At 41.8% G+C, this 27787-nt stretch overlaps 3 protein-coding genes across 3 annotated transcripts in view; 1 reads left to right on the top strand and 2 right to left on the bottom strand.

The window, feature by feature from the left end:
• Positions 1 to 23975, top strand: LOC132331093 (uricase-like). The gene is made up of 8 exons (XM_059854121.1): positions 1 to 130; positions 17102 to 17320; positions 18082 to 18198; positions 18327 to 18405; positions 21541 to 21727; positions 22220 to 22343; positions 22679 to 22762; positions 23553 to 23975. The coding sequence occupies exons 1-8, from the start codon at positions 116 to 118 to the stop codon at positions 23688 to 23690; spliced, it is 963 nt and encodes a 320-aa protein (XP_059710104.1). The 5' UTR covers positions 1 to 115; the 3' UTR covers positions 23691 to 23975.
• DNASE2B (deoxyribonuclease 2 beta) lies at positions 5925 to 20433 on the bottom strand. The gene is made up of 8 exons (XM_059854120.1): positions 20320 to 20433; positions 18307 to 18450; positions 15599 to 15750; positions 11750 to 11927; positions 10422 to 10503; positions 9275 to 9436; positions 7559 to 7756; positions 5925 to 7001 (listed from the first exon to the last, which is right to left on the bottom strand). The coding sequence occupies exons 3-8, from the start codon at positions 15709 to 15711 to the stop codon at positions 6646 to 6648; spliced, it is 1089 nt and encodes a 362-aa protein (XP_059710103.1). The 5' UTR covers positions 15712 to 15750; positions 18307 to 18450; positions 20320 to 20433; the 3' UTR covers positions 5925 to 6645.
• Positions 21930 to 27787, bottom strand: part of SAMD13 (sterile alpha motif domain containing 13) — a 21566-nt gene continuing 15708 nt past the window's right edge. Inside the window, exon 5 of the transcript XR_009487492.1 lies at positions 21930 to 22464. The gene's annotated coding sequence lies outside the window, so the exon portion shown is untranslated. The remainder of the gene's footprint in view (positions 22465 to 27787) is intronic.

Below are 27787 nucleotides of genomic sequence, written 5' to 3'. Positions count from 1 at the left end.
CTTATGCCTAGCTCCTCCTCTGATATTAAGATGACACTTTTTATAGAGCTTCAGCTTCTATGCTGCCATTACTCTTTTGTGGGATCTGAGACCAGGAGGTGACAAAAGAGCCACCATGAGCCAAGTGACAGTAAGTAATACCCAGGAATTATTGATGATTTTGACTCGGTGCAGTAAGAAACTACTATAGTAGGCCAGTGATGGTTTATTTAGTGCAGGAGAGCAAAGTAGGATCAGAGATGAAACTGAAAAAACCTAAAACTGGGGAGGTTTCTAAACAAAGCTTGATTTTTAACCAGACAATAAAAGGCCATATGTTGTACAAAATATCCATAATAATAATGATCCCAGGAGCAAAGTGTTAAAGGCATCAGTTTGCTACTCCCTATGTATGTTCTTTTTACTTTTTTTTGCATTTGTATGTACTTCTGTTTGCCTGTGGTACTCTCAATGCTGCAAGAATGAGTGCAGCTCACGTTAGTGTCACCAGCTGTAATGAAATGATCTGCAGTTACTCTTGTGAATGTTTTGCATCTCTTGTTTTTATTGTATTTGTACATTGGCTTTAAACCTTAATAGTAGCTTCCTTCTTTTAAAAAATGGTTTAGCATGTTGTTCAAATATGTATGGTTCAGGTTAGCCTAGCTTATGAATGTCTCCCTCCTACTTTTACCTGTTGAATGCATTTGACTTTACCTTACCCCACCTCTTGTAGGTCTGGAAACAGAGAGGCAACGACTTTCTCGGGTGTTGGTTTGCCCTGTGCTTTTCTACCACTTGGCTAAGTCACTTCAGTTTATGCCTTTTGCTTTTATCTCTGTGGTGTAGCCTATGGAGACTGAACCTGTAAAATGCTTAAATGTTAGATAACTACCATAGCAAATGAAACATCCTGTTATCTGGATTTTTGCACAGCTAACTCCAAAAGTTTCTCAGTCCCAACACCCAAGGTGTCTGACTCCCTTGGTGTTGACCATTATAATGTTCCTGCTGCTCTTCCCTTGCTTCCCCTTTTTTGCTTGCCTCCAGTTGTTTTGTTCTCTCTTCTTCCTTTGCCCTGCAAACAATTTTTGCTGCCATTTCTCTGTCTATTCCCATCTTTTGGCAGGTTGGTGAGCAGCTGGGAATACAACTGCACAAAGTGTCCCTATCTGCTGTGAAGTGTTTCTTTCTTTGCAAAATGTTCTGTGCAAAATTTTCAGTTCCTTCATTCTCACCTTTGCCTTCCTGAAAAAAAATATTTGGAGTAGATAGAAAGCAAAAGATTAAAAGATGAGATTTTCTGTGCACAGTGCCTAGGATTTACAAGGTCAGGATGTGAAATAGAGCAGCTTTCAGAGCAGGGAAGAGTTTCTGAAATTGTGCTGAAGTGGAGGACAGTGGTGCTTACCATGTTCCTACTAGTGAAAAAACACATTTTTAAACTGCATTATAGCAAGAGAAATATTGATATATGGCTGACAGAACATTAGCCCAAAAAAGAACCCTGGAAAATGGCAGACTCAAAAGTGCCCTGGAGCTAAATACTCTCACTCTTTAGAAAGTCATAAGCAAGCAACAAGAAGAAAACACTTGGTGACACAGCTTTTAGTGAGCTTTTGGCAGGTTTTGGAATGTAATGGAGAAACCATGCAGTGCTATAATGTGATAAATTTGTGGGCATTAATACATGTGAAGACAGATTTTTGGATTACTGTATTATGATGCACAACTCTCTGGTTAATTTGCATGCAACATTTCAATGATTAATAAATGAGGCAATGCTGGAAACTACTGTACTACAGTGAACCACTTGTAGCAATTGCCAGCACTCCAGCATGCAACATTCAATACTATGCTCTGCTTCTGTAAGCTTTGAATATTTGAACATCAGTTTGCAGTTCCCAGGCTGCAGAGTGATCAAAGGAGGGGAAGAATGTTCCTTACTTTTATCCCTCTTAGAGAGAACCAGAATAGACAGCAGATACCTTGTGTAGAAATGTCAAGCAAACACAAATGGAAAAACATAAAATCAAAAGGACTTACTAAAATAACGAGTAAAAGTGCAACACAGCTCTTTATAAAAAGCAAGATATATTTACCAAGTCCTAATGTTTTGTAGTTACCAGTTTTAGTAAAATGAACATATTGTATATGCATAGAATAGCATAGTCTCAATACTGGGATAAATCATTTAAAGACCATAAAGATAAGCATACAATGGGTCTGCATTAAAAAATTTAATTATGCTGTCTGAATCCAAGATCTAAAAGTGCTACAACTGATTTCTTGGTTCAAATGCCACTTCTTTTATGGCATTCATGCCAAATTTGTGAGGATTATGAGGAAATTCAGAAGATTAGATCTATAATCTGGTATCTTCAGTCTAAATAAAGAAGTGCCAGATATGTGGCACATATGGCTAGCAACTCAGGGTATCAGGATATCTAGAATGCACCAATATTGCTATCCTAGCTTGGAATTTCAGACCAGGCTCTCTGCCTTTTACTATGAAGAATTTTTTCCCTGCTACAAAGGGTTTTTTCTCACACTAACACAAATTTTTCTCAGCCCAACACAAATTTGTTCTTCTCCACCTTCATTTTTTATTTCCTGTCGTTTAAAGGAGCCTTTGTGAAATTAAAGAGGTGCATCATATTCTTGCATCACACCCTGAGCACAGTTAGGCTTTGGCTTCCTGAGCTTTCAGATGACGCTGCCAGCACCACTCTGCCTCCTGAACATTTTACTGCAGGCATGGGCAGCTTACATGTTCTGAAGCAATGACTATATTAAGTATCCAGTGATGTATCCTTCCCAGAAACTGAAAATAAAGGTATAAAAGAAATCTGCACAATAATTTATGGGCGTTAACATATGGGTGTAAGTTTCTCTGTGGGTAATTATGTGGCTATGCTAATAATGCCACGGATGCTTTGATACATTAAAAAAAATTTCTCACAATGATATTATTGAGCATTTCATTAGTCAGAAGTACGCCTGCAGACCCCTATGACAAGACAAAGCACCAGGCTGCATTAGCATGCCTTGAAGAAGGTTCCCAGCTCAGTGAAATTGCTCCCAAAGCTTCCTTTGACTTGCTGGCAGGCAGCTGGCATGGAGCCCCAGAGCCCTTGAGAAATTCTCCAATACATTGCTCATCACTCCTATCATGAGAGCTCAGAGTGTGTTCAGTTGCTGTGGAGACACCAGGAGCAATTCCACCACAAAGGCTGCCCTGTGAAGTGGGCTCAGGCTGCCACGCCTCTGCCGGTTTTCCAGTATTGTAATTGCTCAGCTGGAATTAAACTTCACAGTTTAAATTTTTAATCCTTCGGGGTTTTTTTCTATTTTTAGCTTTTCTTCAATGTCTAATCCTTTGACCTCTTGCATTAACTTTGTGTAAAATTGCACTGTTCTAGCACAGCAAACCACTGCCCTACTGACACGCAATTACCGGCATTAGGGAAGCATCCTCAGGGATACAGGGGTTTACAGAAGAAGCAGCCAGGGTTTTTGAGCAGTGTCAGGGAGGCAGAGTCCTGCCCTTGCTCTGGCTGTGGGGAGGGCAGGAGATGCCCTGGTGTAGGGGGGTTGGATCTGGGGAGGCTGTGTCTGCATTTCCTGCGCCCCGCCAGCGTGTCAGGCGTGCTGGGACCGAGCCTCGGCTTGTGGAAATGATTGCAGGGCAATTTATAGCAAACAACAACCCCTACTGCTGTTTGTTACAAGCTTGGCTGCAGTACAGTAATGTTTAGTGGATTAATAATGTTTGCTTTTGGCCTCTCCTAGTCCCTCGGCAAACAATTTTCATGTATAATAAATGTTCTTATTTAGTCTAACCAGAACAGAGCCCAAGGGTCAGAATAGCCAAACCTGCATGCTGAGAAGAGACTCCAGGTTTCCACACATGGCAGCAGCTTTCTTCCTCTCCAAGCCAGGGTCCAGTGTTTGGGCACTTCTGTAGAGTCAGTTTTGCTGAGCAGGTCACCCTGAAATTGCAGAGGGGCCATGCCATGTGTCCCCTTTGGCAGGAACCAGTCTGTCCAGTCAAAAGGGTCGCAGTGGGCAGCAGAGGCAGCACAGAATCCCTGGGACAAGCAGATATTTCTTGAGTGTTTGGCAGATTAAAATAGAACAGCATATTTTAAATTTAAAAACCTTATTTATATATATATATATATATATATATAAAAATAATAGGCAAAAAGTAAACATCTCACAGGGTGAATAAGTGGCTTATGGTCTTGCATTTTTGAAGAAAGCCCTAAGGCTTTTAGAGTTACAAACCCTTTAAAAATCTATACTGTTTATTTTGTTGATTATTAGTCTCTTCTGGGAAACAAAGAGTCTGCCCATGTTTCATAACATGTAGCAGAAATACACAGATATGCAAATACAGAAGTTACACAACGAAAGCAAAACTGAATTAAAGCTGTTTACAGTCAAAAAATGAGAACCAGATCTGCAGCCTTTTTATTGGTACACCACTGAAATGAGTGTGTGCACAGCCAGGCTGCTGAGGTGCTTACAGTGCTGTATGGTACAGCTGTTTCTCTGCATCTTCCCACTGCTCTTTATGCCTCCTCAGTTACAGCTAAAATGGAGGCAACCAGTCTTGGGTATAATGAGGAATGTTTAAGCAGTCTTGTAAAGCTTTATGACAACTATTAATTGACCAAGTAATTAAGAACAGCAGTCAGCACTTATTCCAAGAGATGCACTGGTGACTTCTGGCGGGGGGAGCAGAAGGCTGGCAACACTGCTGTGACAACCAGTGGGACAGAGACTCTTGGTATTGAACCCTGTGACAGAGTATTTGAAAATGCTACAAGAAATACAGGTTGTTACAGATCCAGGAGCTCTCTGCCAGCACTGTCTCCAGCAGAGGATTTCTGGCCAGTCCTGTACACTGAAGCTGTGGGCAAGATACCAGAGCTCAGAGTGGCAGGTTAGGTTAGTGTCTGCCATGAACAGGTAGGCAAGATAAATTAATTTTGTCTTGGCTTATCTGAGCAATGCACTACCACGCCATGGTGCAGTGTTCTGTGTCACTGGTGATTTTCGCTGCCACAAAAGGTGTTGCTTGACCACAGCTAGCAAAACAAGAAGTAAATGTGTTAACAATTTGACAGGCATCAGAGAAAAAACATTACAAAACAAATTATTTATAGAATGTTATTGGGTCATATGCAGGGAAAATAAAATAAAAATTTTCTTACAGGATATCTAAGCAACAAAATTATTTTCACTGAGCCATGAGAATCAAGCAATGAGCTACCTTCGATCCAGACTGAAACCTACTCCTGTACAATTCCCTTCATTATACAGGCCACATAGATTATTTCTATCTCTTCAAGAAATATGCACAAGTGTTTTCTGAAATTAATTAGTTTGACACTTTTTACACTTCATTGTTTGGCTGATTGTTCAGGGTGAAAAGGGAAAGAAATCTTTGGTAACCTCTTGTGGTTGTGTGGCATTTCTTTATACCTCCTTCTGTGGAGGATCAGTAGTGGGGACTACAAACACAGCAAAACAGAAATATCAGTGGGACAGCCAGATCTTTAGACTGGAGTTTATATTAGCAATTCGGGGAAAAAAGGGATATAAACATATATATATATTTAGGAACATATAAAACACAGATACACTTCTGAAATCTGAACCCAAGAGTGCATTGGGACTTTGCAAACCAGCTTTAGAGCGAGACCATGCAAACTTCAGGTCCTATGCCTGAGACTGGAGATATTGAAAATTACAGCCACATTTGTTGTAATGTGAAAATGTAGGTTAAATAACATCTTTCTTCAAATATATTCTTCTCGTTATATTTTTTTCCTAATTGTCTCCATTTTTCCTTTGGCAGCTATAAAACATTGTAACCAACCACAAATAACTATACAGATAGAAGAGGGAGAATAAAAACAGACCATTGTTACTCCTTGTTTTGCTTACTCATATTTTGAACATGTTTATTTGTTTATAAAATTGCTGTACATGAATAGAAGCACTAGAAATATTTCCAAGCTACTGGTTACAGATAATTTAAAGATGATTTAAAGTTCATTAATTCTCTAAAAATTAATCATGTAAAAATGAGGTGTTCCTGTCCTCAGGAACACCTCATCTCCCTGTCTGGATCTAATTTTCTCAGCTCTTTCAGAGATTCAGCCCAAGCTGAGCAGAAATGCTATGATTTATCTCAACAGTGCCAGAAATCCAGGGTAATTCTGAAGTACTTGGGGGTACTTATCCCTTATCCCTTGCTACCTGCCAGTGCTGACGGCCCAGTTCAAGAGAGAGGTTTCTGTTGTCCCTCCCATCCCAGGTTCAGCCCCACTCCCAAGGTGCCCAGGGATGCCTGTGCAGGGTGTTCACAGAGATGTGCTTTGCTGCAGCCCATGCAGCAGTGTCCCTCCCATCCCATCCCATCCCGGATGGTGACAGCAGCCAGGGAGCAGAGCAGGGCCCAGCACACACCCCCTTGAGGGCCCCACACCTCAGGAAACAGCTGCCCTTCACCTGCACAGCTAACAAGGGGATGGCCTAGCACATCTTGCAACTCACAGGGCTGCTTTTCAGAGTGAAAATACAGTTCAGAGAGAGAGAGATTTCTACACTTCCCATGTAACAAGGGCTGTGCTGCTTGGGAGGAATGGTTTGTTACAGCTCTCCGAGAGCAGAAGTGCAGCTTTCGTAGTGGATTATCAAATGCCTGAAGGCTTTGTAGATCTGTTCGTTCTGGGTACAGATGAACCCACCACTTCTCCAAGCTTGCTCAGCAGCACGGTTCAAGTCCCCAATGCATGTCCACTGATCTTTGTATTTCCTTGAAACAGCCCATTTGGAATGATCATTGATGGAATGAAAGGTGGAGTTCAGTGGCATCCCTATGATGTTTATGTTGTAGACGTGGTAGTCGAGAGAGCAGTTCGAGTAAAGTTTTTCGCCAGAACGCTGCCAGGATTCAGCCAACAAATCAGTCTTCAGTTCCTGAGCCATCCAGGCCACATAGATATCTGTGGAATAACACAGGGTGGGGGCAATCAGTGTTTCATTTTCCTTCATTTAAGAACAGACTGAAAAGCATAATCTAAATTGTGCTAGTTTCATTGTAAAGCATGAAGTCAGTCAAAGGAAATTTTGCCCCCTCCCCTTATTTTGACTTTTTCAGAAGTTCATTTCTACTTTTTCTCCTTCTAGAAAACCTGTTACAAACAAACAGCACGAAAAAAGGGAACAGACAAAAAAATTGCAAGTCCTCTTCATAACAAAGAACTCACAGATGATTCAACCCCCCTATTTCTTCTTCTTTGTTGCTGTTGAATAATGGAACATAATTTTCCTGAAAATGTAATTGTTCAATACCATAGGATGGCTCAGACAGCTTTTTGCTTTGTGGGGCTGAGAGAACATTAGGATAGGACAGCACGCCTTGCCCTCTGTTACACTTATTTCTGAAGCTGAACTTCCTTTTTCCCCCTCAGAGAGAATATGAATTTTTAAATAATTTATTAATTCATATTTTAAGAATTAATTGAGAATGTGTTATATAGAGAGCAAAAGGTTCTCTTACCATCTATGAACAAGTGTGACTTTGCAAAGTGGAGAAAGGTTTCCCCACGGGCTGACTGGAGCTTGGAGAGGTGGCGCAAGGGTGCCAAGGGCAGCCTGGACTTTGCACAGAGCTTCTGGAGATTTGGGAGATCAGCTTGGAAGATTTCAGGGATGGAACAGCTGTAGATTCCTGGATTATAACTCAGCATCTGTTGGTCTGAGAAAAACCCACAAAAATGAACACATGCAGAATTAAAATGGGTTAAAGAAAAGCAATCAAGAGAGCAAAGTTCTGTCTTGGACAGAAAACCTAAATCCTTCTTAATCTTCACAGCCTATCACCTGGATGAGTTAAGTGTCAAAGTATCTTATTTTAGCAACCAAGATTTTGTGTATTGCTCTGTATTCTGACTGGCCCTGCAGCACAAAGACTGGTGGGGAGAGGATACTCAGGCTTTCCACTTACACCCCATTATTTCTAGCAGAACTGTTAACTGGTGGTTTTGGTCCACTGCCACTTCCACCCATGCCCATCTTCAAGCCTCTCTGCAGTCAGGGAGCACTCAGACATCCTGTGTAAACCCAAACTGGCTGTATTTACAGGACTAGTTTCCAGCCAGTTACAGCTGCCAAGCCAAATGCAAACAGAGGCGCTGCCAAAGGGTCTAGTTTGGTTTTAGGGAGAACAGAACTTGACTTTAAACATCTGGATTGAATTTGCAGAAGAAATCTCCTTTTCTGAACAGTGCACAGCTCAGCTGTAGAAGTCCTTGCCATGGATAGCATAAACAGCTAGGGAACAAATGGGCTCATTAGGTGAGTTCATGGAAGACCAGTCCATCAGAAACATTCCAGTCTTTCTGGCTTAGGAAATCCCTGAACCACAGATTAACAGAAGCTGGGAGGATGAGGCAGGAAAAGCATTAGCATATGCATCTCATTTATTGTCCTCTTCTGCTAAACACATGCATAGATGTGTTTCCACAAACAGGAACCAGATAGCTCTGAGGTGTGGCCAGCCTGGCAATTTGCACAGCATGTGCTGTTCATTAACTTGATCTGAGGTTTCTGAGTGAGAGAAGAGTGAAAAAACAGTGTGAAAAGAGTTGAGGAACATGCCAATATGACTTGTGGCATCTTTCAATAGTCCCTTTTCGGGATTCCAGTACAGTTATCACTGCCAGATAGTTCTGAATCTTGCAGCTGTATTTTGTTGGGGTTTAGGTTTTTTTAATATATTTAGTATTGGCAATTTTTGTGGCAAAGAAATACCTGGGAAAATTCTAGGTGATATTTATTCCATACTTCATATTTCTGATGAGTCAAGGCCACCACTCCAGCTCAAGCAGTGGTTGCCTTACATTTTTTGAACTGCAGATGACTGTTGCTGACTGAGCTATTACTGTTAAAAGTGATTAATCATCCTACTTTGTATTTCCAAAGCATTTGTTTGCATGGACTGAGTTTACTCTTGACATGCACTTGTGACTATTATTATCCTGACAGTCCCCACAGGGAGATGAAAACAGAGTGGAAGAGTGGATTTCCCACATTCACACAGGAAATCATTGGATAAACACAACTGAAGCCAAGAATGCTTATTCCAGGCCCCACTTGGTTTCCCAATGTCACAAAAAAAGGTCAAGAACAAGGAATTTTTGAGGGGAAACCTCAAGGAAAGCAAGCAGAGAGGTGTGGTGGGACAAAGGCTTTCTTAGGGAGAAGCTTTTCGTACCTATTTCTGTGAACTGATCATATTTGAAGGTTATACAGATGGCTGTCTGTCCGAAGGACTCCCCAGTAGATGGATATCCATAACCATCCTCAGGGCTGGGAGGGAACAGGGGCACACTGTGAATCACCCAGAAGCCTTGTGATTTATCCAAGAGCAGAAATCCTGTCAAAATAAAAGTTACTGCAAATGAATAAAGGAGTAAAAAGCCCTGAGATGATAGAGCTGTGCCCTACTTTGGTTTTGCTGCTGCAGATACCACATTTCAATGTGTCAATGTCTAGTAAGCTGTTCTAGAGTAGATTATTAGACCACAGGAGACACTAATATTGTATTAAAATTGCATCAGTTCTTTCCTGCAAAACTCAAACTGTCATCATGTTTTATTTGAATAAATCCTTTCACACCCCCTTCCTCTGCTCAAATTTTGCCTTCAAGAGTTCTGACAATTGAAGGTCACATGTTGTGACCCTCTCTCCACTGCCCATCTTTCTTCACTTCAAATATTCACTGGACAAAGGGAAACAGGCTCTATCGACATTGTGTCTTCTTTCCCAGACCAAAGGTCTCCCATGGGGAAGCAGCAGAGACACAGGCTATGCTTCTCCTCTCCTGAGCTGTGCCCATTGCTGCAGCCTGAAAATACAGCCCTGCAAAATGTGCTCATTTCCACATCAGGCTGGGCAAACACCATCTGCTTCCTCAGGGAAACCTTTAACTCCACTGAAGTTTACACTCATATAAAGTCTCGATTTTCTGTAACTACGTCCTACAGTGATTCCATGATCTTGGCAGAAGTTTCTGGTCCCAGAAAGTTTGGAGGGGTTTCTGTTGAGGGAATGTTTCCCTTCACATCTTGCACTGCTTTGCCATCAGGCACAGGATGGTGCTCAAAGGATTTGTATTAGTTTCAACTCTTGAAACAAAGAGTCCATAACCCCCAGGATCCTTCACACAGCACAGGCATAGCAAAATCAAAACAGAAGCTGCAGCATAGGTAACTATATGAAAACCACACACCATGCAAATCACTCTTCAGTTTTGCTTCAGGCAGGAATTTTAGATATGCAGATAGACAAACAGACAGACAAGCAGATGCTATCTGCAACTTTAGAAAGGAGAAAATAGTAGTTTGGGACTCTCCCTGTACCTTTGGTGTGTCCACATTTCGACCCTTTGGAGTCTGATTCAGGGATCTCATCGTTGTATATCGCATATGCAGTGGTGTTCCTCTGCAGGGAAACACACATTTCTGAAACATGACATTCAGTAAGAGAAAGGCATTTAAGCAAACATCTGCTGGGAACAGAAGAAAGAATTCAGGATTCCTCTGTGTGAACATCACGAGCCTAATGCTGCTCCCAGTTCAGCTGACACAGTCTCCACTGATAAAATAAACCTGAGGACTCGGATTAGGGCCTCGGCTGCCATGAAGTGGAAGCTCTCTCAGTCACTGCAGTAGCCCTTTCCCAAAGGTAGAACATGCTTCCTAATCCACTTTACATGGGTTTAGTGGCCACTTGCTTGCAAAGAAGTTCCACTGTCTGTTTTTTGGGCCTCTCTCTGATTTAGCAATCAGATCTGGTAAAAATATTTGCTGAGTAAAAATTGACACGACAACTGTTCTTATTAAGGGCAAGCAATTAAAGCTTTTTTGCAAAAAATTTGCATACAGCCGCACCTTATTTCCCCTGAATAGAGAACTTCAAAGGAGTTGGGACACGCCTCTCCTCCCAATGTACTCTGAGTTTGTAAACAGTTTATTACAGCTGCAGTAAGACCTGGGATTTGACAGTTTTCTGGACTGGCAATATTTGAGCGACTTTTGGGAGTCTCTCCTACATACAAATTAATTGCACCCTACCACAAACCCACAGGAGAAACGCGAAGACACACCCAGACTCCCAACAATACCTCACAGATGGGAAAAAAATAATTATAGGGAAATCTTGTGATATTTTACAATCACTTCACACTAATGTGCATGAGGTGTCTGAGGGTGGGAGCAAAAAAAAAAGGTCAACAAGCAGCATACCACTGCTGGAGCAGTCACAGTCATTTCAGGGGGAACGATGAAAATCCAGATTTGATTTGAGTCAGAGTATGAAACACATGCATATAGCAGGGCTTAGACAAGTGTCTGTAACATTTACCACTGACTTTGGTCAGATATTGCTTCAGATATTGCTCAACATGAATTGCTGAAAAGAAGCCAAAGGGAGAATGTATGAACACTCTTTTTTTGAAGGACAATACTCTAACTATAAGAAAAGCTTGACTAGAAATTAGAAGTTTGAGGATTATCCCTAATTGTGGCCAAAACTGCAAATAACCTGCCTAGCTGTCAAGGTGCTCCTCCCCTATGTGTTTTAGCAGATCCATTGGTCAGGCCTGGCCTCATATGCTTATTTTGGCTGCTTTCATGTCATCTGCACAAAATATCAAGTAACCACATAAAAAAACCAAAATGCCACTTGCCTTGGATTCATATGTCTCATACAGCTGCTGCAGTGTTTGTCCCAGAGCACCCTGGCTCATGTTGATGAGGTATTTACCAAGCTGCCACTGTGGAGCCAGGGCATCCATGTACAGGTATTCCAGTCCCAGCATGGGAATCTGTCCTTTGGCATGCTTTGGCAGCTTGTAAAGAGCAAACCTGCAACAATAAAGAGCAATTGATTTTCTTCCACCACCCTGTTTGAATGTGTAAATGAGTATCTCCTTCCCTGAGAAAAAGGAGGGTGAATCCAGGGATGCCTGGGCTGGAGGGGGAGCAGTGTGCCCTCACCCTCAAAGCAATGACCCAGCCTGGGGACCAGCTGCAGTTTGGCAGCACAGTCCATGCTGCAGACAAATTTGTGCTGCTTCTTAGCAAGCAAGGGAGGCTGATTCAGCACCAAATTCCTCTTGCTGTGGCCAGACTGCTGTGGTACCCCTGAAGAATTTCAGGTAGCCTTGGTTGAGTCCATGAAATCCCAATTGCTCCTGGTCTGGTAAAGAACCTCTAACATTCCCGCAGGTCAAACAATTTCTATATTATATAAATATGGCTTTATAGTAAATAGATAAAATTGGGTATTGAAATAAAAAAGTGCATTATATTATGTTTATATGTATCACAATCACAAAATAAGTATAAAGCAAAGTGATAAAATGTAGTTCCAATCATACTTTCCATAACAGACTTGCACTCTGATGAACTGTTGCAGACTGGAAATTTTCAAACCATTAGTGAGGAATACAAATCTCTTCAAAATTGTAAAGTACTCAATATTGTCAGTAAATGGAGTAAGTGGCTCAGTTCATACTAAGGTTCCTGATAAAGTAAACAAGTTTTCCCAGTGAAGTCCGTGGGATTAATCACAATGTAATTAATTCAGCTACTTTCTCTGAGGGCTGTAATTGAGTAATTTGCTATTAATGTCAATAGTAAGGACTGAGTGGCATTATTTTCAGTCTATACTATTAACAAAAATGCAGCCTGTGCTTAACCACTCAGGTATATCAGGAGGAGTAAACCTTGCCCAGTTGATTTAGAGGCTCAGGTTGATCACAAAAGACATCTCCAAGCACAGGTGAGAAGTGGCAGGAAAACATTTTACTAGAGAACATTTAATCCATGGGAAATGTACATGTACAGGCAGAAGAAAAACACACACCAGTGGTGGTCCTGGTAATCAACCTGCATTGCCACTGAATGAATGATCTCCTCAAAGTATCTCAGGAGAAATAATTTCTGACAACAAATCACAGAGAAGAAAGTGATTTATATAACTAGGCTGGGGAGAGTGGCCTGTGCCTATACATGCACCAGGAGTCACAACAATCCCTTTATTTGAAATAAAGATTTGAAATGAAGGAAAGGAGAGGAATAGCAGTAGTTACAGTAGTAAGAGCTCATCCAGGAATTAGTAGATGAAGCCTTTCCAAACTACTTTGAAACCCAGTGAAAGGTTTATGCTCTGGAAGTGTGTACAGCCTTGCATCTGACAAACCCACCTTAGCAGATTTGCTTACGAAATGCTAGTCATTGAGCTATCAGGAAATTGCCTGCCAATTCCCAGTGGATACACGTTTTGGTTCTTTCCAAAAAGCCAGCTGAGCGTATTATCAATTAAAGTTGTATAAAATCTTTAGTGCTATTCGTGCATAGGAAATTTCTCAAGAACTCAGGCATTTGTGGGAGCAGAGTAAAAGTTATTTTCCTGAGAGCCAAGAAAGAACAAATCCGCTTAGACCGGATTAGCCTTGTCACATTGTTTTCTTGTGACTGAACACAACTTACAAGCAATAATCACATCTTTACTTCTTCCCTCCTCCCCACGCCCTCAAAAAAAGCCCAAACAAACAATGTGCATGGCGGCTTCAGTCCTTGACTCAGCTTTTCTCAGAAAGCATAGTGCTGGCTATTATTCGCAGGGAAGGCTTCCACAGAAAACAGCGAGTTCAGATGAATAAAGGAAAGACTGCCCTCCTCACACAGCCGGTCCTAGGGCCATGTGCTCTGGCAGCCCCTGCGGGAGGTGCAGCGAGCATTGTGGGATGAGATCCCCAGTGAAGTGATAACACAGGAGAGACTTCTGCCCGCCCAGGTACTGCGTGCGGGGAGGAGCTGCCAGCCCAGCTGGGGAGCACAGATGGGATCAGGTCAGATAAGGCAAGTGATCCCTCTGGTTCAGCGGCAAATGAAAGGGTGTGTGAGTACGGAGGAGTTATGGAATACTGCAGGATGAAACCACTGCATAGCAGGAACAAACACAAACCTGCTGCTAACTGAAAATAACGCAGTGTTGTTTGTTCAAAAGGACATTGACATCTTTTGCTTAAGAGAAGACTTCTCAGCAGTTTCAGTTCTGCTTCTCCTGTCAGCTTCATAGCAACCAAATCCAGAATCCAAAGACTGACTCTTCTTAGTGAACTAGAATGACCCCAGCAGACAAGCAAGTTTCTCTCTTTTGATCAAGGCATATTGAAAAGGTAATCCCCCTGTCTTACCTGCTAAATTTGAGAAAGGGAACATGGATTTGCCTGTGCAGACCCCCAGGTTCCCTCCTGGAACAGGCCCCACGCCACTGGCATTGACACTGAGGGACAGGTTAATTACTCCTATCCCCAGCCTTCAAAGAATTTCTCAGAAAATTTTAATACAAAAATTGTCTTCATCTAAGAAATTGACAGTTTGTATATATTGGTCTGTGGTTTTTGTTTGTTTGTTTGGGTTTTTGTGTTCATTTGTTTTTCACAAAAAACCTCATTCTGCAAGGAATAAATCCAGTTCAGGGAGAAATAAAATATCTCATACCTTTAAGTTCCTAGGTAGCTGCACCAACTAAGAGTCTGATTCTTGAAAAAATTACATTATCCAGAAGGGCCTTGGCAAAGGTGACAAGTCATAGGGATGGATTAGACCCCCATACATTTGATGCTATGCCAACAGAGAGCAAAGCCAGCTTTGTGCTCCTGCCTGTGGTGCAGGAGCGCCTGCCTTCCCTACAGTTAGCTCTGTGTGCAAGGAAAGGGATGGGCCTACTTCATTAGCACTTGTATCCAAACTAATCGTTGTTCACAAGAAAAACATTTTTCTTTTGAAATTGGTTGATATTTATCTTCAGGAAGCTCTTTTTTAAGAGCCCTCATTTCACTTTTAAAATCCAGGCTGGATATTATGCAATTGTACTTTGCATCTCTTCATCTTGAGAACTCATGAATCCAATTAATCATTTAATGCCCGAAGTTGGGCTCGCAGCTGGCAGTGCGAAGGCACCGGCGGTACCGCGACGGGAGCTCCGGGCAGGGAGAGACTTCTGCTCCAGGGACAGGGCACAGGCGGCTCGGCCACGCTGCTGCCGCCAGCCCGGGGCGGCTCAGCCTCCGCTGCCCCTCAGCGGCCCCCAGCGAGGGGCCCAGAGCCCCGCTGCTGCTCAGAGCCAGCCGAAGGGGACAGGCGGGCGCCTTCCCCGCCCGGCGGTTCCCGGGCCCGGCCGTGCCCCCGGGGCTGCCGCTGGCGAGCGCAGCCCTGGCACCGCAACACAGGTTATGCTCCCTTTGATCATGAGACATGAACGCCGTGTAAAACCGTGATTATTTGATTGTTCTGCAGTTAGTCATGATGCTGCACGGTGGTTGGTTGAGGGAAATTAAATCAGATTTCAGTGACTTATCCTCGGTTTTTCAAACGCAGCACTCCGCCACTACTCTCATGCCAACAGCGCTGAACCAGCCATTGCCTTTGCATTGCTCCTCGGTGACCCACCCGCTTCCCGCGGTTTAATCTCAATGTATTTATTTACTCTCCCAGCGTTTCTCCCCTGCATGGTATTTACTCACCAATCCACCGTCTCCCCATCTTCATTCCTGCAGGAAATCTCGGCGGCCCACAGGGGCACGCAGGAGAGAAGTAAGAGCAGAGCAGGGTGGCACCAAGCAGATCCCGCCGGCATTTTGGGTTCCCGGCTGCGCAGGGCGAGCCCCGAGTGGCTCTGAAAGGAGAAGTTGCACTGCGAGAGCTGTCAGCTCCTGCCCACGGAGCAGGGAGCGCGCCCGGCACGGCGCAGCCGGCCTGGGAAACCGGGCTCCACAGCAGGGACGGCCATGGGCACGGGGCAAGGGCTCCTGGGAGCCGCCGGAAACTGCTCACGGTTTCTTTGGGCAACAAAATGACAGCTGACAAGCTATGTTTTTGATAAAAACCAGAAAAAGCTTATTTTGACTATGTAGAATATTCACGGTATTCTGCTTTAAAAAAGGCTCCAGCCTGCAGATACCGAAACCCTTTTTGTTTTCCTTTCAGTTCTCCCCGACTGACGTACAAATTTTTCACAACTATCTGAGAAAAAGCCCTGGTGTTCAGACAAGCAAAACAACATCACTCCAGCTCACTACTTCTCCGCCCAGCCCTTGCCCCGTGCCCGCAGAAAGGATTCCCGGGGAGCGCCGCGCCCCGCCCGATGCCGGCTCCGGCGCTGGGGACCTCCCGTCACCCCTGGGCACCTTCAGTCACCCCTCGGGATTGAGCCCTTAGGGACTGAGCCGGAGAAATGCTCTGATCTCTGAACCAATTAATTTACTTACAATTAGTGAATGCCTTCTTCAACTATTTTTAAAGTGCATTAACATTTCTCTTAGGAACAAGCATGTCTGAATGGAGCGATTTCACATCTGATAATATTTTAGCAACTCACACATAAAAAGTTTCAATTTATATTTTGGTGTGGAAAGTGCTCTTTCTCCATTCTCATTATGCCTACATGAAAAGGGGCTGATTTACATTAAAAGTTGTTGATATGCAGTATGGGATATTTCAGCCTCATGGAAAGTCCAGTGCAATGAGCTCTGGGTATTTTAGCACAACCAAAATCCTCACAACCTTTGCAGAATTTTGTCACCGTGCTAGCACAGCCTCTCCAACACTGTAAGAGATGTGTAAATGGGGTGTGTCTGACAGAAGCAGGGTAAAACTTAATAATAGGGCTTAATGCAAACAAAACCAATGATCCCAGAGAAGAGACTCAGTGAAGGTCTATATAGTGAGGACTAATTCACAGATGACAAATGAGAGATTAGTTCACTGTGACTCCTGTTCTATAATCTGTTCCCCAGAAAATTTTAAAATTTTATCACAGCTGCTACTAATACAATAATAGTCTCCTAAAGCATTTTTTTCTTCCTGTCAGGACTCTGCAATTTATAATGAAAATATTCTCATTATCAGGGGTAACTACAAACATAATGGCCATAAGCACTGTTTATATTTCACTGACATCGCTCCATGACAGCATAACTCGGGCTTCTACTGCATTTCTTAACTATTGCCACGTGTTTTCTTTGCAGATCAAGGACCTTGAAGTCCTCAACTGTGAATATGGCAAGAATACAATTAAGTTCCTTCGCCTTCATAAAGAAGGAAAGAAGCAGTTTGTTAAAGAAGTGGAAGTGTGTGCGCATCTCCGGCTGACTTCTCCTCAGGAGTACCTGGAAGGGAACAATTCTCTTGTGATACCTACAGACACCATAAAGAATATTGTCCTTGTGTTGGCCAAAAAAAATGGGGTATTTCTTTTTTATTTTTTAACTAGCCTTGCTGTTTCTTACAACATCATTTGGAAGTATTTGTTATACTAACTTTTTATTTTCAATTTGCATATTGGACCAGTACCAAAGTAATTTTCAGTGATTTTAGTTTTCCTCCTCCGCTGCTTGTCCTGTGGATTCTTTCTTAGCTTTCCAAAGCCTTTCTTCTCAAGAGCTAGCACTGTTTTTTGTGGATTTATCATATAAAAGCCTTCTTTTTTTTAAAAATTTAATAGCCCATAATCCCACATTATTCCTATATAGTATTTTTAAATAGGAGGTCTCAAAGTATGAGACTCCTCTTAATTCTTCTGTGCTCTTACTGCTATCAGTTGCATGTATCATAATGACAATCTGTAGCACTAAATTTCTCCATAATGAAATACCATCTTTACCCTGTAAAACTTAATTAGAATATCACCATATCAATCAGAATAATTGTGATAAATTATTATTTCAGCATTATATCCTCAAAGCATAAGACTCCTGCAGCAGTTTCTCTCAGTCCAAGAACTGCAGCTCACTGTACCACAGAATGGAAGATTTTTGACAAACTATAGCTGCTATTTGAAGCACATGCTGCAGGCTGGTCAAATGACTGGGCACAGTGAGCCAAGCTAGAAATAAGAGAAAAATGTGTTTTTAACCACACTGATTCTTCCCAAATACAACAAACAGAAAATTTTGCTTTTGTACATGAAGTTATTGCTTCTTTCTAATAATACTGTTTGCTGCCTTAGATCCCAAGTTTAGAACAATTTGCTATAGATATCTGCAATCACTTCATGACAACATTTTGCCAAGTGGCGTACGTCAAAGCCTACGTTCAAGAAGTACCATGGCAACGTCTGCATGAGGTATCTAAAATACTAATAAATTCCATTTGTTTATGCTGTAGTCATTCCTCACTCTCTTAGCTCCTGTTTTCAAATTAACATAATAATATTTATGGCACTTTTACTTACATGTCTGCTCTAAATTGCAGGATGGCGTTCCCCACATCCACTCATTCATATGTGTTCCTGATGGGATCCGCTTTTGTGAAGCTGAGCAGTGCCGGAATGGTGAGAAAAGAATTGGCAGCGTCCCCTACTTCTCTGTAAAAATTTCTGCCAATGAGAGATGAAGATGGCTTTAGAGATAGCTATGGGTGTTACAGGGCTTAGGGCACAGCCAAACTGCTCCAGAGGTCTAAACCAAAGAAGATTTTATAGTGTAATTTTGACGTTCTTGATCTCTGAGACATGGCTGAGGAACTAACGCAGCTCACATTTGTATGTACATCCCAAACATGGAATGGTTACAACAGCTCATCCAGCAGGACTGTTACATCCTGCCACAGGATTTAACAGCCTTCTGAGAACAGGCTGCTTACTCTTCTACCTTATACTACAACCTGCGATCTCCTATGATCCTTACCTGACACCACACTGCTGCAAGCCAATTGCCTGGTTCGCAGTAATTTTTAAACTCCTGTCAACATGCCCTGTTTTTATTTCTAAGAAAGCAATTTCATTGCTGCAAGCCAGACTAGCTTGAACATCATGAGCACTCTGGTCTACATGTGAATGATTTTTCACATGGAAATACTTCAGAATGTGCTTACTATTTTTGCACATCACGCATAAACAAAGCAGTATTTGGCATGACCAAGAGTTTTGTGATACTTAAAAGGCAGGCTTTCAAGCTCAGCTGTCTGTCCACGAATTGGCATTCCAAAGGGAGTGTAAAAATTATCTCTACTTGCTATAGTTTGCAAGAAAAGCCCAAGTTAAGTCTCACTGTGATGGTGTTTTGCTTAACACATCTCCTGGATTACTGGGAACCAAGCTGAGGCCACATCAGCTGAGGTATCATTTCACATAATGGCTTTAGAGGGCTTAGGCATTAGTTCAGTACCTGTCTATACTACATTAATGTAACTTAGAACTATTTCCCATCCTATCCAGAACCAGTGGCAAGACCAGTTTCACTTGCAGACAGGACACAAGTTTTGAAAGGTCCATCTGAGGACTCTTCCTGTGCTCCTGCTGAAAGAACACAGAAAGCCTGTACAAGTCTCCAGTGCCTCTTGGCCTCATCTTTTTTAACGTCTCTAGTATTGTTAACTACTGCTGTACTCTTGGCAGCCTCAATAGTATTGACTGTATTTTCTGGAAAATGTTAAAAAAGACACCTGAATTTTAAAAAAAAGAAACAAACAAAAAGAGTCTATACATTTTTGAAAAGCTGTTGCTCTTAATATAGATTGTATTAAATTTTTCATTGTCATGAAAATTTAACAAGCAATTCTGCAACTTCAGATTCTACACAAACAGAAAGCTTTCATGGCTTACTGAAGAAACCACCTTTCCTTCTTAGACTTCCCTTCATGTAGCCCTTTAGTTGTTTCTTTAGAATTCCCTGCCTAGGTGAACAGTAACCAAAGTGATGATTTTCAAATCACTTTTATTTTTCTTCTAAGAGAATGTTCTCTATATTTAGCATCCTCCTATGCACCTATCAGCCAGACACAAGAGTTCATTTCTCAGTTAATCCTATTGTTTAATAATTTTCTTATCAGGAAAAGAAAACCCTAGTGAGGTTTAATAGAATTATGTTTTGCCATTGTATCAGCTGATAAAAGGCTCAGAGTTTTCTGGAAACTCAAAACATTTTAAGTAACTTAACCAAATCAAAATTTGTCAACTGAAGACAGCATGAGCACAAAGACTCCTGAAAGCACAGCATGAGCTGTTCCCCTCGGAAACTCTCCCTGGGTGCTGTCTCCTTTGGAGCTAGTTTCAGGCTGATTGCTGAACAGTCAGCCAGCCTTTCAGTCAATCTTTTGTTGCAAGGAGCTCTTTCAAATAAGTCTAAGTATTTGAATATAAGATAAATATCTCTTCAGGTTCCCTGATAGTACCTGCACTACATTAACATCTGTGTGTCACAGTCTTATACCCATTTTTATTCAATTATTCAAGATCTGTACAAACCCCAAAATATCCTGTCCAAGGTCACTCTCTTCTTTATATTTTTTTACAGCTTCAGTAAATAACAGGGGGACATAGGCATAATGATAGACTCCTTAGACTCATTCAAAAACAATACTGAATGCAAACAAGAAAAGAAATAGAGAAGATACAGTGTCAATAATATCCAGTCACAGAGCAGTTTAAAAACACCCAAACCTCTAAACAACCATGCAATATAGAAATGCCACCCCGGTGGAATTGTTTCCAGTATAAATTCCTTCAAAGATATCATTTAAGGACAAAATTTGTGAGTCCTCCAAATCAGAGGCAGGATTACTATGCACTTGACATATTCAAGGATGAATTTTTAACTAGCTAGTGTGAGCACCAAGAGCAGCACAAAACCAGCAGCTTGGACTTCAGGCCCTGACTATCTGCACAGGCCCTGAACGAGCCTGCATGCCATGAAGTTTCTCTTTTCTGAATAAGCTCTTTGGCAGCTCTGGTCAGTGAAATTTTCAGTTACCATCTTGGTGTGCTCTAAATGACTGACTGCTTGAAACTGAAATAGCTGCCATTCAAAAGGTGTCAGCAGAAAAAGTTCAGGTCACAACTGCCTGGTGTTTAGACGACAATGATCCACCCATGCAGCAGTGATCCTCGACAGCTTGTTTTATAAATAGTGGCTAAGAGCAAAGCCACTGTCAGTTTGAACCTGTGGGTGGCACCTGTATCGGCGCCAGTTCCTGCTCATTACTCAAACTGCAGGGATTTGCATTGGCTCCTGGTTCTCATTCTCAGAGATGCAAAACTCCCAACAGGATGGCTATCTAAAGCAACTTACTGACTGAGGCTCTGTCTTTATACAGAGAATTTTTACATTTGTCTGTGTTCTTGGAAAAGGCACCATCACAGCACTGGTAGTCTATTTCATTTCCCTTTAGAGCCATTCCTAAATTGACATCAGCACGAGCCAACCCAACACGTCCCAGTTCCAAGCAAGATAAAAAAGTCTATCCTCAGTTCTCCTTAACTGCAGGTCACTTGATGGGATTCTCCATTTTCTACATTGAGCCTGACCTCAGTAGTTTCTGTCTTGTTTCTTACCTTTCTGCCAATATCAAGGTGCAGAAAGTTATTGTCTGCTTTCTGGCTCTGGAGCTGTCAATGCAAGTGTGCACCCAAAGGTTTCTTTCTTTGTGTGAAAAGAAGCTCGTATTTTCTTGTAATTTTCAATCACAGGTCCTCTGATTGTCTTTGCTGGAATTAAGGACCTGAAACTTATGAAGACAACACAGTCTGGATTTGAAGGCTTCTATAAGAATGAACACACCACGCTTCCTGAAAGACATGACAGGATTCTATGTGGAGAGTTCTTCTGCAAATGGTCATACGGCGAATGCAAGGATTTTGACTTCAATTGCATATGGTATCTGTTATATCAAGTAAAATTAATTTCCCAATCTATACTCACAAAGTCCCTCTATACACTACAGAAGGTCTAGGGGCCAGATCCACAGCTTCTCTGCACCAGCCACTCACAGGTCTCCGTGACAGCAATAAGCTCTTGTTATGAGGGGTGAGAGGCATGTCTTAGGGGTACTTCTCTCTCTAAGGGTACATCACTGGACAGGATTCAAAAGAACAGTTCAGTGTTCAATACAGAACACTTTAGGAGAATAACTAATTTGTTAAATAGTTTTAACAAAACCTTTTTGTGAATTATATATCTGGCAGGGGTGGGGAGAGGAAACAGAATTTGGGTGAAAGTACAACTTGTTCTTCCATAAAATCCCATGGGCTATATATTTGTCAGAGAAGACATGCAAAATACAAACAAAAACCACCCCACAGCAGAGCATTACAGATCTAAGCAGAAACAGCTGATACAAGGTTTTGTAAGAACCTGTGTTACCTCTAGGAAAAAAATCCGTGAATGTATCCTTGAATCCTTTGCTGGACCACCTGACTGTGGGGAATATTCACCCTCTTACCAGAAAACTGTCAACTGCATCCAGATGCTTGTCCTTTCCAGAGTGCCACAGGTATCTTCTTTCCTCCTAATGATGTTTTACTTCAATAATAGTGAATGTTAATTGCACCACTGAGAAGACCAGCATAAGACTGTTATTTCCTCTGTCAGTTCTAAGACTGGAAAGTCACCAGCTGGGAACACAATGGGGGAGAACATCACTCAGTTCTTGGCAGCACTTGAATAAAAGTGAAAGGTGTGCCACACATGTTCACTCGATTGCATGTGATCAACTGTACTGGGGGGGGGGGATGGCATTGTTCTTTTTTACACAGAGTGAAAAGCCTGCCAGGCTGTTGACTGAAAAGATGCCCTAATTCATTTTCTCATCCATTTTCATGGTTTCAGGTACAGGTCATAGAAGTCGTCTTGAACAACACTTTTTATAATGTTGTAGACATGAAGAATCTAGGCTTGACCAATGAAAAAGAAGTAAGTAAATGCTTCAAATACAACTTGATTGCCCTCTTTAGAAATACTCAGCCTCAAAGCATATCAGCAGTTCTACATAAAACAGTTAAAGTGAGCAACTTTCTCCCAGTCCCAGTAAAAGCTCCACATTACCTCTAAAAGAGACTTAAACTGATTACAAAAGGAGGATAAATAATTGTCTTTTTGTGTTATTGATAAAACCTAAAGGCCAAGTGAAATACTCTGGATATCAAAAGGATCTGTAACAGAGACTGTCTCTGAAAAATTATTCCTGCTTTCTCCACTGAATTTGACTCTCAATTATAATGTCAACCTGTGCATTTTACCCAAGCAGAATGCACTGTGGCATCCCAGATTGGTCCTATAGTGGATAGGATACAAGCCTGGGATCAGGCAGAGAGCAAGAGGTAGGGATTGAGATGCATTTGCTCTTCCCTCCACAGCTGGTGTAGCTGCCAGCTAGGTCCAGCTGAAAGTCTGTTACGTTACCCTCACATGAAAGAGAAATATTGGGTTATTCCACTGACATCAATGGTCTGTAGTCTGCTTATGCTCTAGTGTCCCTCCAAAGTCTTGTGATTCTGCTACTGTGCTCTCCTATCCTTCCCCTCTTTCAGGTGGACATTATAGATCCACTTTTACTTGTGATAATGTCAGCATCTACCACTGATGTTCATAAGAGGGAGAAAAGGTCTGGGCATGATTTTATTAAGGAGGTGAATAGCCAGATTTTCTGCTGGTCGATCCCTGTCTCAAACATAACCTTTGTGTTTGTGCTCATCCCCCTCAGGTTTTGGTTCCAGTGGAAACTCCTTATGGCTCCTGTACTTGCACACTTGGCCGGAAGTCATTTTTTGAAGCACAAGGCCACATGCTGAGAGATGAGAGGAAATGTCAGTTTGGACTGGCAGCTGCCCAGGGAAACTAAACCTCTTGCCTCTATGCAACCTTCCTGATAAACTTAACAGCATGGCTTTCCTATCAATGTTTACTCCTTATTGGCCTCTTCCACTGCTGACTACTTTTCCCTCTATGAACTCCTGAACATGGGATTTATGAAGGACCCTCAGGAAATTGGAAATCGAAGTCTATCCCTGACTTCCAGAGTGATTTGCAGACTGAAGTGTCCTAAGTTCTTTGGAAAATCCCAGCTGGAAACATTAGGTAAATTAATTTTTAAACTAGCTATTCCTAGACCTTTTAATGAAACAAATAATTTGATGCCTGTAACATGTTTTTGACATGTAAAATCAGGAAATCTCTATATTCTCTTTATTAATATTTCTTCAGTAAAATGAATATACAGGCATAAGACCTGCTGTTTCATTGACATAACCTGTCATGATCCCTTGATGCCACACTGATCTACAGAGCTGAGGTTCTGACCCAGTGACTGAATGGGGAATCAGTCAGAATCAGGATTTCTTTAAGCAGAAAATGAGGAAGGAAAAAAAAGCATCTCTCATATTTCCTTTGTGGAGTAATAGTTACAGCTGTTGACTACTTTCTCTGCATGTAATCTGACTGCATGACTGCTGCTGCTACTCATCAGACTGTAGTTACTATAGTACCTTTACAGTAATCACTGAGGTGATTTGAGGGTTTGGGCTATCTCTGTAGGTTTAATTAAATAGTTTTCTTTATTCTAATATCATGACTTCTGAGCAGGCAGGAGTCAACCTATGTAGCCCTATTACATTTGGGAGGGGTAGGGAGAAAACTAGACAGATAATGCATATTCTACTTTTTAGTTACCCCAGGTGATATCTTTGAACATTGAGATAAAACAATACAGTCAACTACTCTCATCTCACAAACTGTGGCTACCACATTTGCAACAGGAATCATCCTGAGCTTCCAACAGCTTCTAACCCTTTCTCTTGTTTTCTCCAAGTGTCATTTTCACAGACTCCATGTGACAGAGTACAAATCGAGTTGGGAAGTACCCAAAGTAAAAACTGCAGTTAAGTTGCCTTTGTGCCTCCTGAGTTTGGCAGACATGCAGCACTGCTCTGGGTACAATCATTAAATTCATAGGCACCAAAAATGGGGGAGATGTCCTGCTCTGTGTGATAATTTGAGGTGCTTTGCAAGATAGAAACTCGCCTTGATGAGCAGGGCATAACAGATGCAAGAGAAGAACAGTCCAGCAGCCTGAGCTATCCCCTGAACAGCAGGAAAAATGACACCACGGAGTGAGGCTGTCCCAGCTGTGATGTTCTCTGGTCACCAGCCAATTCTGAAAGCTTTATTTACAAAACTTCTAGCTTTTCCTGGGGACTTCTTGCTTACCTTCTTAGATTGTGTTGTATTGTACTTGCGGGTTTATGTCTTGCTACTTCTGTCACTTTTAGGTGCTTTTAATTTATGAATGTATCTTTTAAAGGCAAATAAAGAGCAACATCAAAAAACAAAGTAGCTTTTGACTATTTACTACCTATATATAAATGTGAACATTTTAAGTAAAAGAACTTTTTTAATTCATCCAATTTCACCTCAAAAACTGACCTATCTTCTTCCAAATGACACTTCACTACCAATAGATGAAAATGAATCTTACTGAACATTTCAGCATTTGCCTCTCTCTGAAACAAGGCAGATCTGCACAACCAACTTCCTTTCTACCTTATAAGAAATTTATTGCATTAGGCACAAGGTTTCTTTCATTACTTTTTGTGCTTTTGTGGCCTTGAAAGGTAGTGGTGGACTAACCTCCATGGCAGAATGAGGACACAAAGCAGTGAGCAGTTGTTTACTGAGCCTTTCCTGTGGCAACAAGCACACGTGTACACTCATTCAGTGTGGTCTGTATAAGCCTCCACAGACAGGCAGACATTCACCGTCTTTGGAGCATCCCAGTGCAGCTCCATCCAGCACTGCAAACCTGAGTCACTTATGTGGGCAGATTGCTTCTAAAGAAAGCACTTAGGCAATCGGAAGCAGCCCCAGTTTCCCATATGGCAACAAGATTAAGGTAACAGTGGCATAAATAATTCTTGAAAATGTGAGTTAGCCAGACTCACTTGGGTCTGAAATCTGACCAAATTCCCATTGTCTTCATTAGATTCAGTCTCCACAATGGACTTGCATTAATTTCATTCAGACAGATGTTTTTCTCAGTTCCTGTTCTAAGGAGCTATTCAAGCTGCTTACTGTGCTTTGCTCAGAAGCAGCTGTGACGCTTTGCTGACGCCACCCCACTTGATGAAAATGAGCAGCAGCTAGCAGGTTGTAAAGCTGCTGTTTAAAATACTTCTTGCTGATAACATGAACCTTGCTGGTCCTGGGCTACATCCCAGTAGTTCATAGGGAATGAAGTCTCCTACCAAGAAACAGGGTATTTCAAGTGCACAAACATATTATCTTTTAGTCTTTGATTCTTTCCCATCCTGTTTCTGTTCAATTCTGATAACTGCCCAGGACAGTCCAACACAGCCCGCCTCAGCTTCTCATCATGCTCCACGCACAACCAATGTCACACAGATAACATGTACCAGCTAAACTCATCAGCTAGTACCTAAAACAGAGAGCAGATGACACTGTCAGGGTCAGGACAAGTCATCTGTCTTCCCTGACTGTATTATTCTATATATATTGTTACCTGCTTTCCAGTATACATTTAAATCTGCCAGTTTTTATTAACTATTACAGATACCTTTTTTTCCCTTTTTTAATATAACCTTGCTTTTATCAAGAGTACATAATCCGGACTCTAAATTAAGCTGAGCTACTTAAAGTGACCAAAAAACTGTTTCTGGCTAAAAATCTCAAAATAAATACTTCTGAATTTAGAATTCTGCTATATTTATATATACAGCAGCCAACCATATCCCTCCTGGAAAGTGCACAGCTGTATCTAGAAAGGAAACATATGAAATGTTTCCAGTTACTGGATCAAAAATATCAGCTCACATGTCAGCTACAATATAAAATGTTTTCTGAGAGCTTCACCATTCATAGCAGCCTGAGAAAGACACACACACACACATATGTGTATAAAACACATGTATAAGTGACACTTACTAGAGCAGCTGATATATGTATGACTAATCTGTGGCAATCACATCAGAAAAATCATGATCTGAGGTAAGTTGCTGCTAAAACAAAAATAAACCCAAGTAATACTGGAGGGACTCAACGTTAGATAAACAAGGGGGTAGAGAAACCAGAGCGCCTGAGTACTGTGGAGGACTTCTGCCACTTTTCAAGTGTGGCATTAGGAATTAATTTCTACATTACATCTGACTGAAAAAGACGAGAGTTCAAGTTTTAATGACCTTACACTCCTGCAATGTTTTCAAATCCTCTAGACACACATACTTCCAGGTAGGAAAGCCCAGGCAAACTGGTGTGTGTTATTTATGCAGAAGGGAGGAGGGAATTTGAAGAGTGCCCTTGTGAAACAGGGTTGCTACATCCAGGCACACACCCATTCCCACATTTCTCTCCCCACAGTTTGGCCACCAGCTTGTGAACAAACTCAGCCACAATTTCCTTACTTTGACTTCCTTCCTCCTTCCACAATCCACTAAGACAAAGCAATGTTACTCTTGAATCCAAAATATCAGTGCAAATAAAGAGCTTTCCCTCCCTTTTTTGATAAAATTTAGCTGCTAAAATCAGAGGCATCCTCAATATAGGAAGTACCAAAGAGTGTACTCTATAGAGGGGCAGCTGGATTATAGCAATCATCCAAAAAGGGGAAGAGAACATCCTGAAATGAATGCAAGCCTGCCAATGCCAAGACATTTGCTGCTGCCTTATCAGCAGATCAGCTGATAATAGAGCAGTTGTAACTGCTGACTGCTCCTTCAGCAAGGATGCTCATGATGCGGCATATAAATACAACAGTGGTCTCCAGTACTCACCAGTAGCCTTCAGCAGCAATGAAACTCTCACATGGAGACCAAGAACCACTTACAGCCTTCAAAGTGCTCCCCTTGGCCTCTCCAGGTGCCTGAGGCTGCATTTCCCAAATTTATAGCAACTACAGACCAATGTTATTCTGGAAATTGAACACACACT

This window comes from Haemorhous mexicanus, chromosome 9, assembly GCF_027477595.1.
Source record: "Haemorhous mexicanus isolate bHaeMex1 chromosome 9, bHaeMex1.pri, whole genome shotgun sequence".
In the NCBI taxonomy this organism is placed as follows: domain Eukaryota; kingdom Metazoa; phylum Chordata; class Aves; order Passeriformes; family Fringillidae; genus Haemorhous; species Haemorhous mexicanus.
This window is presented reverse-complemented; position numbering and strand designations above follow the sequence as displayed.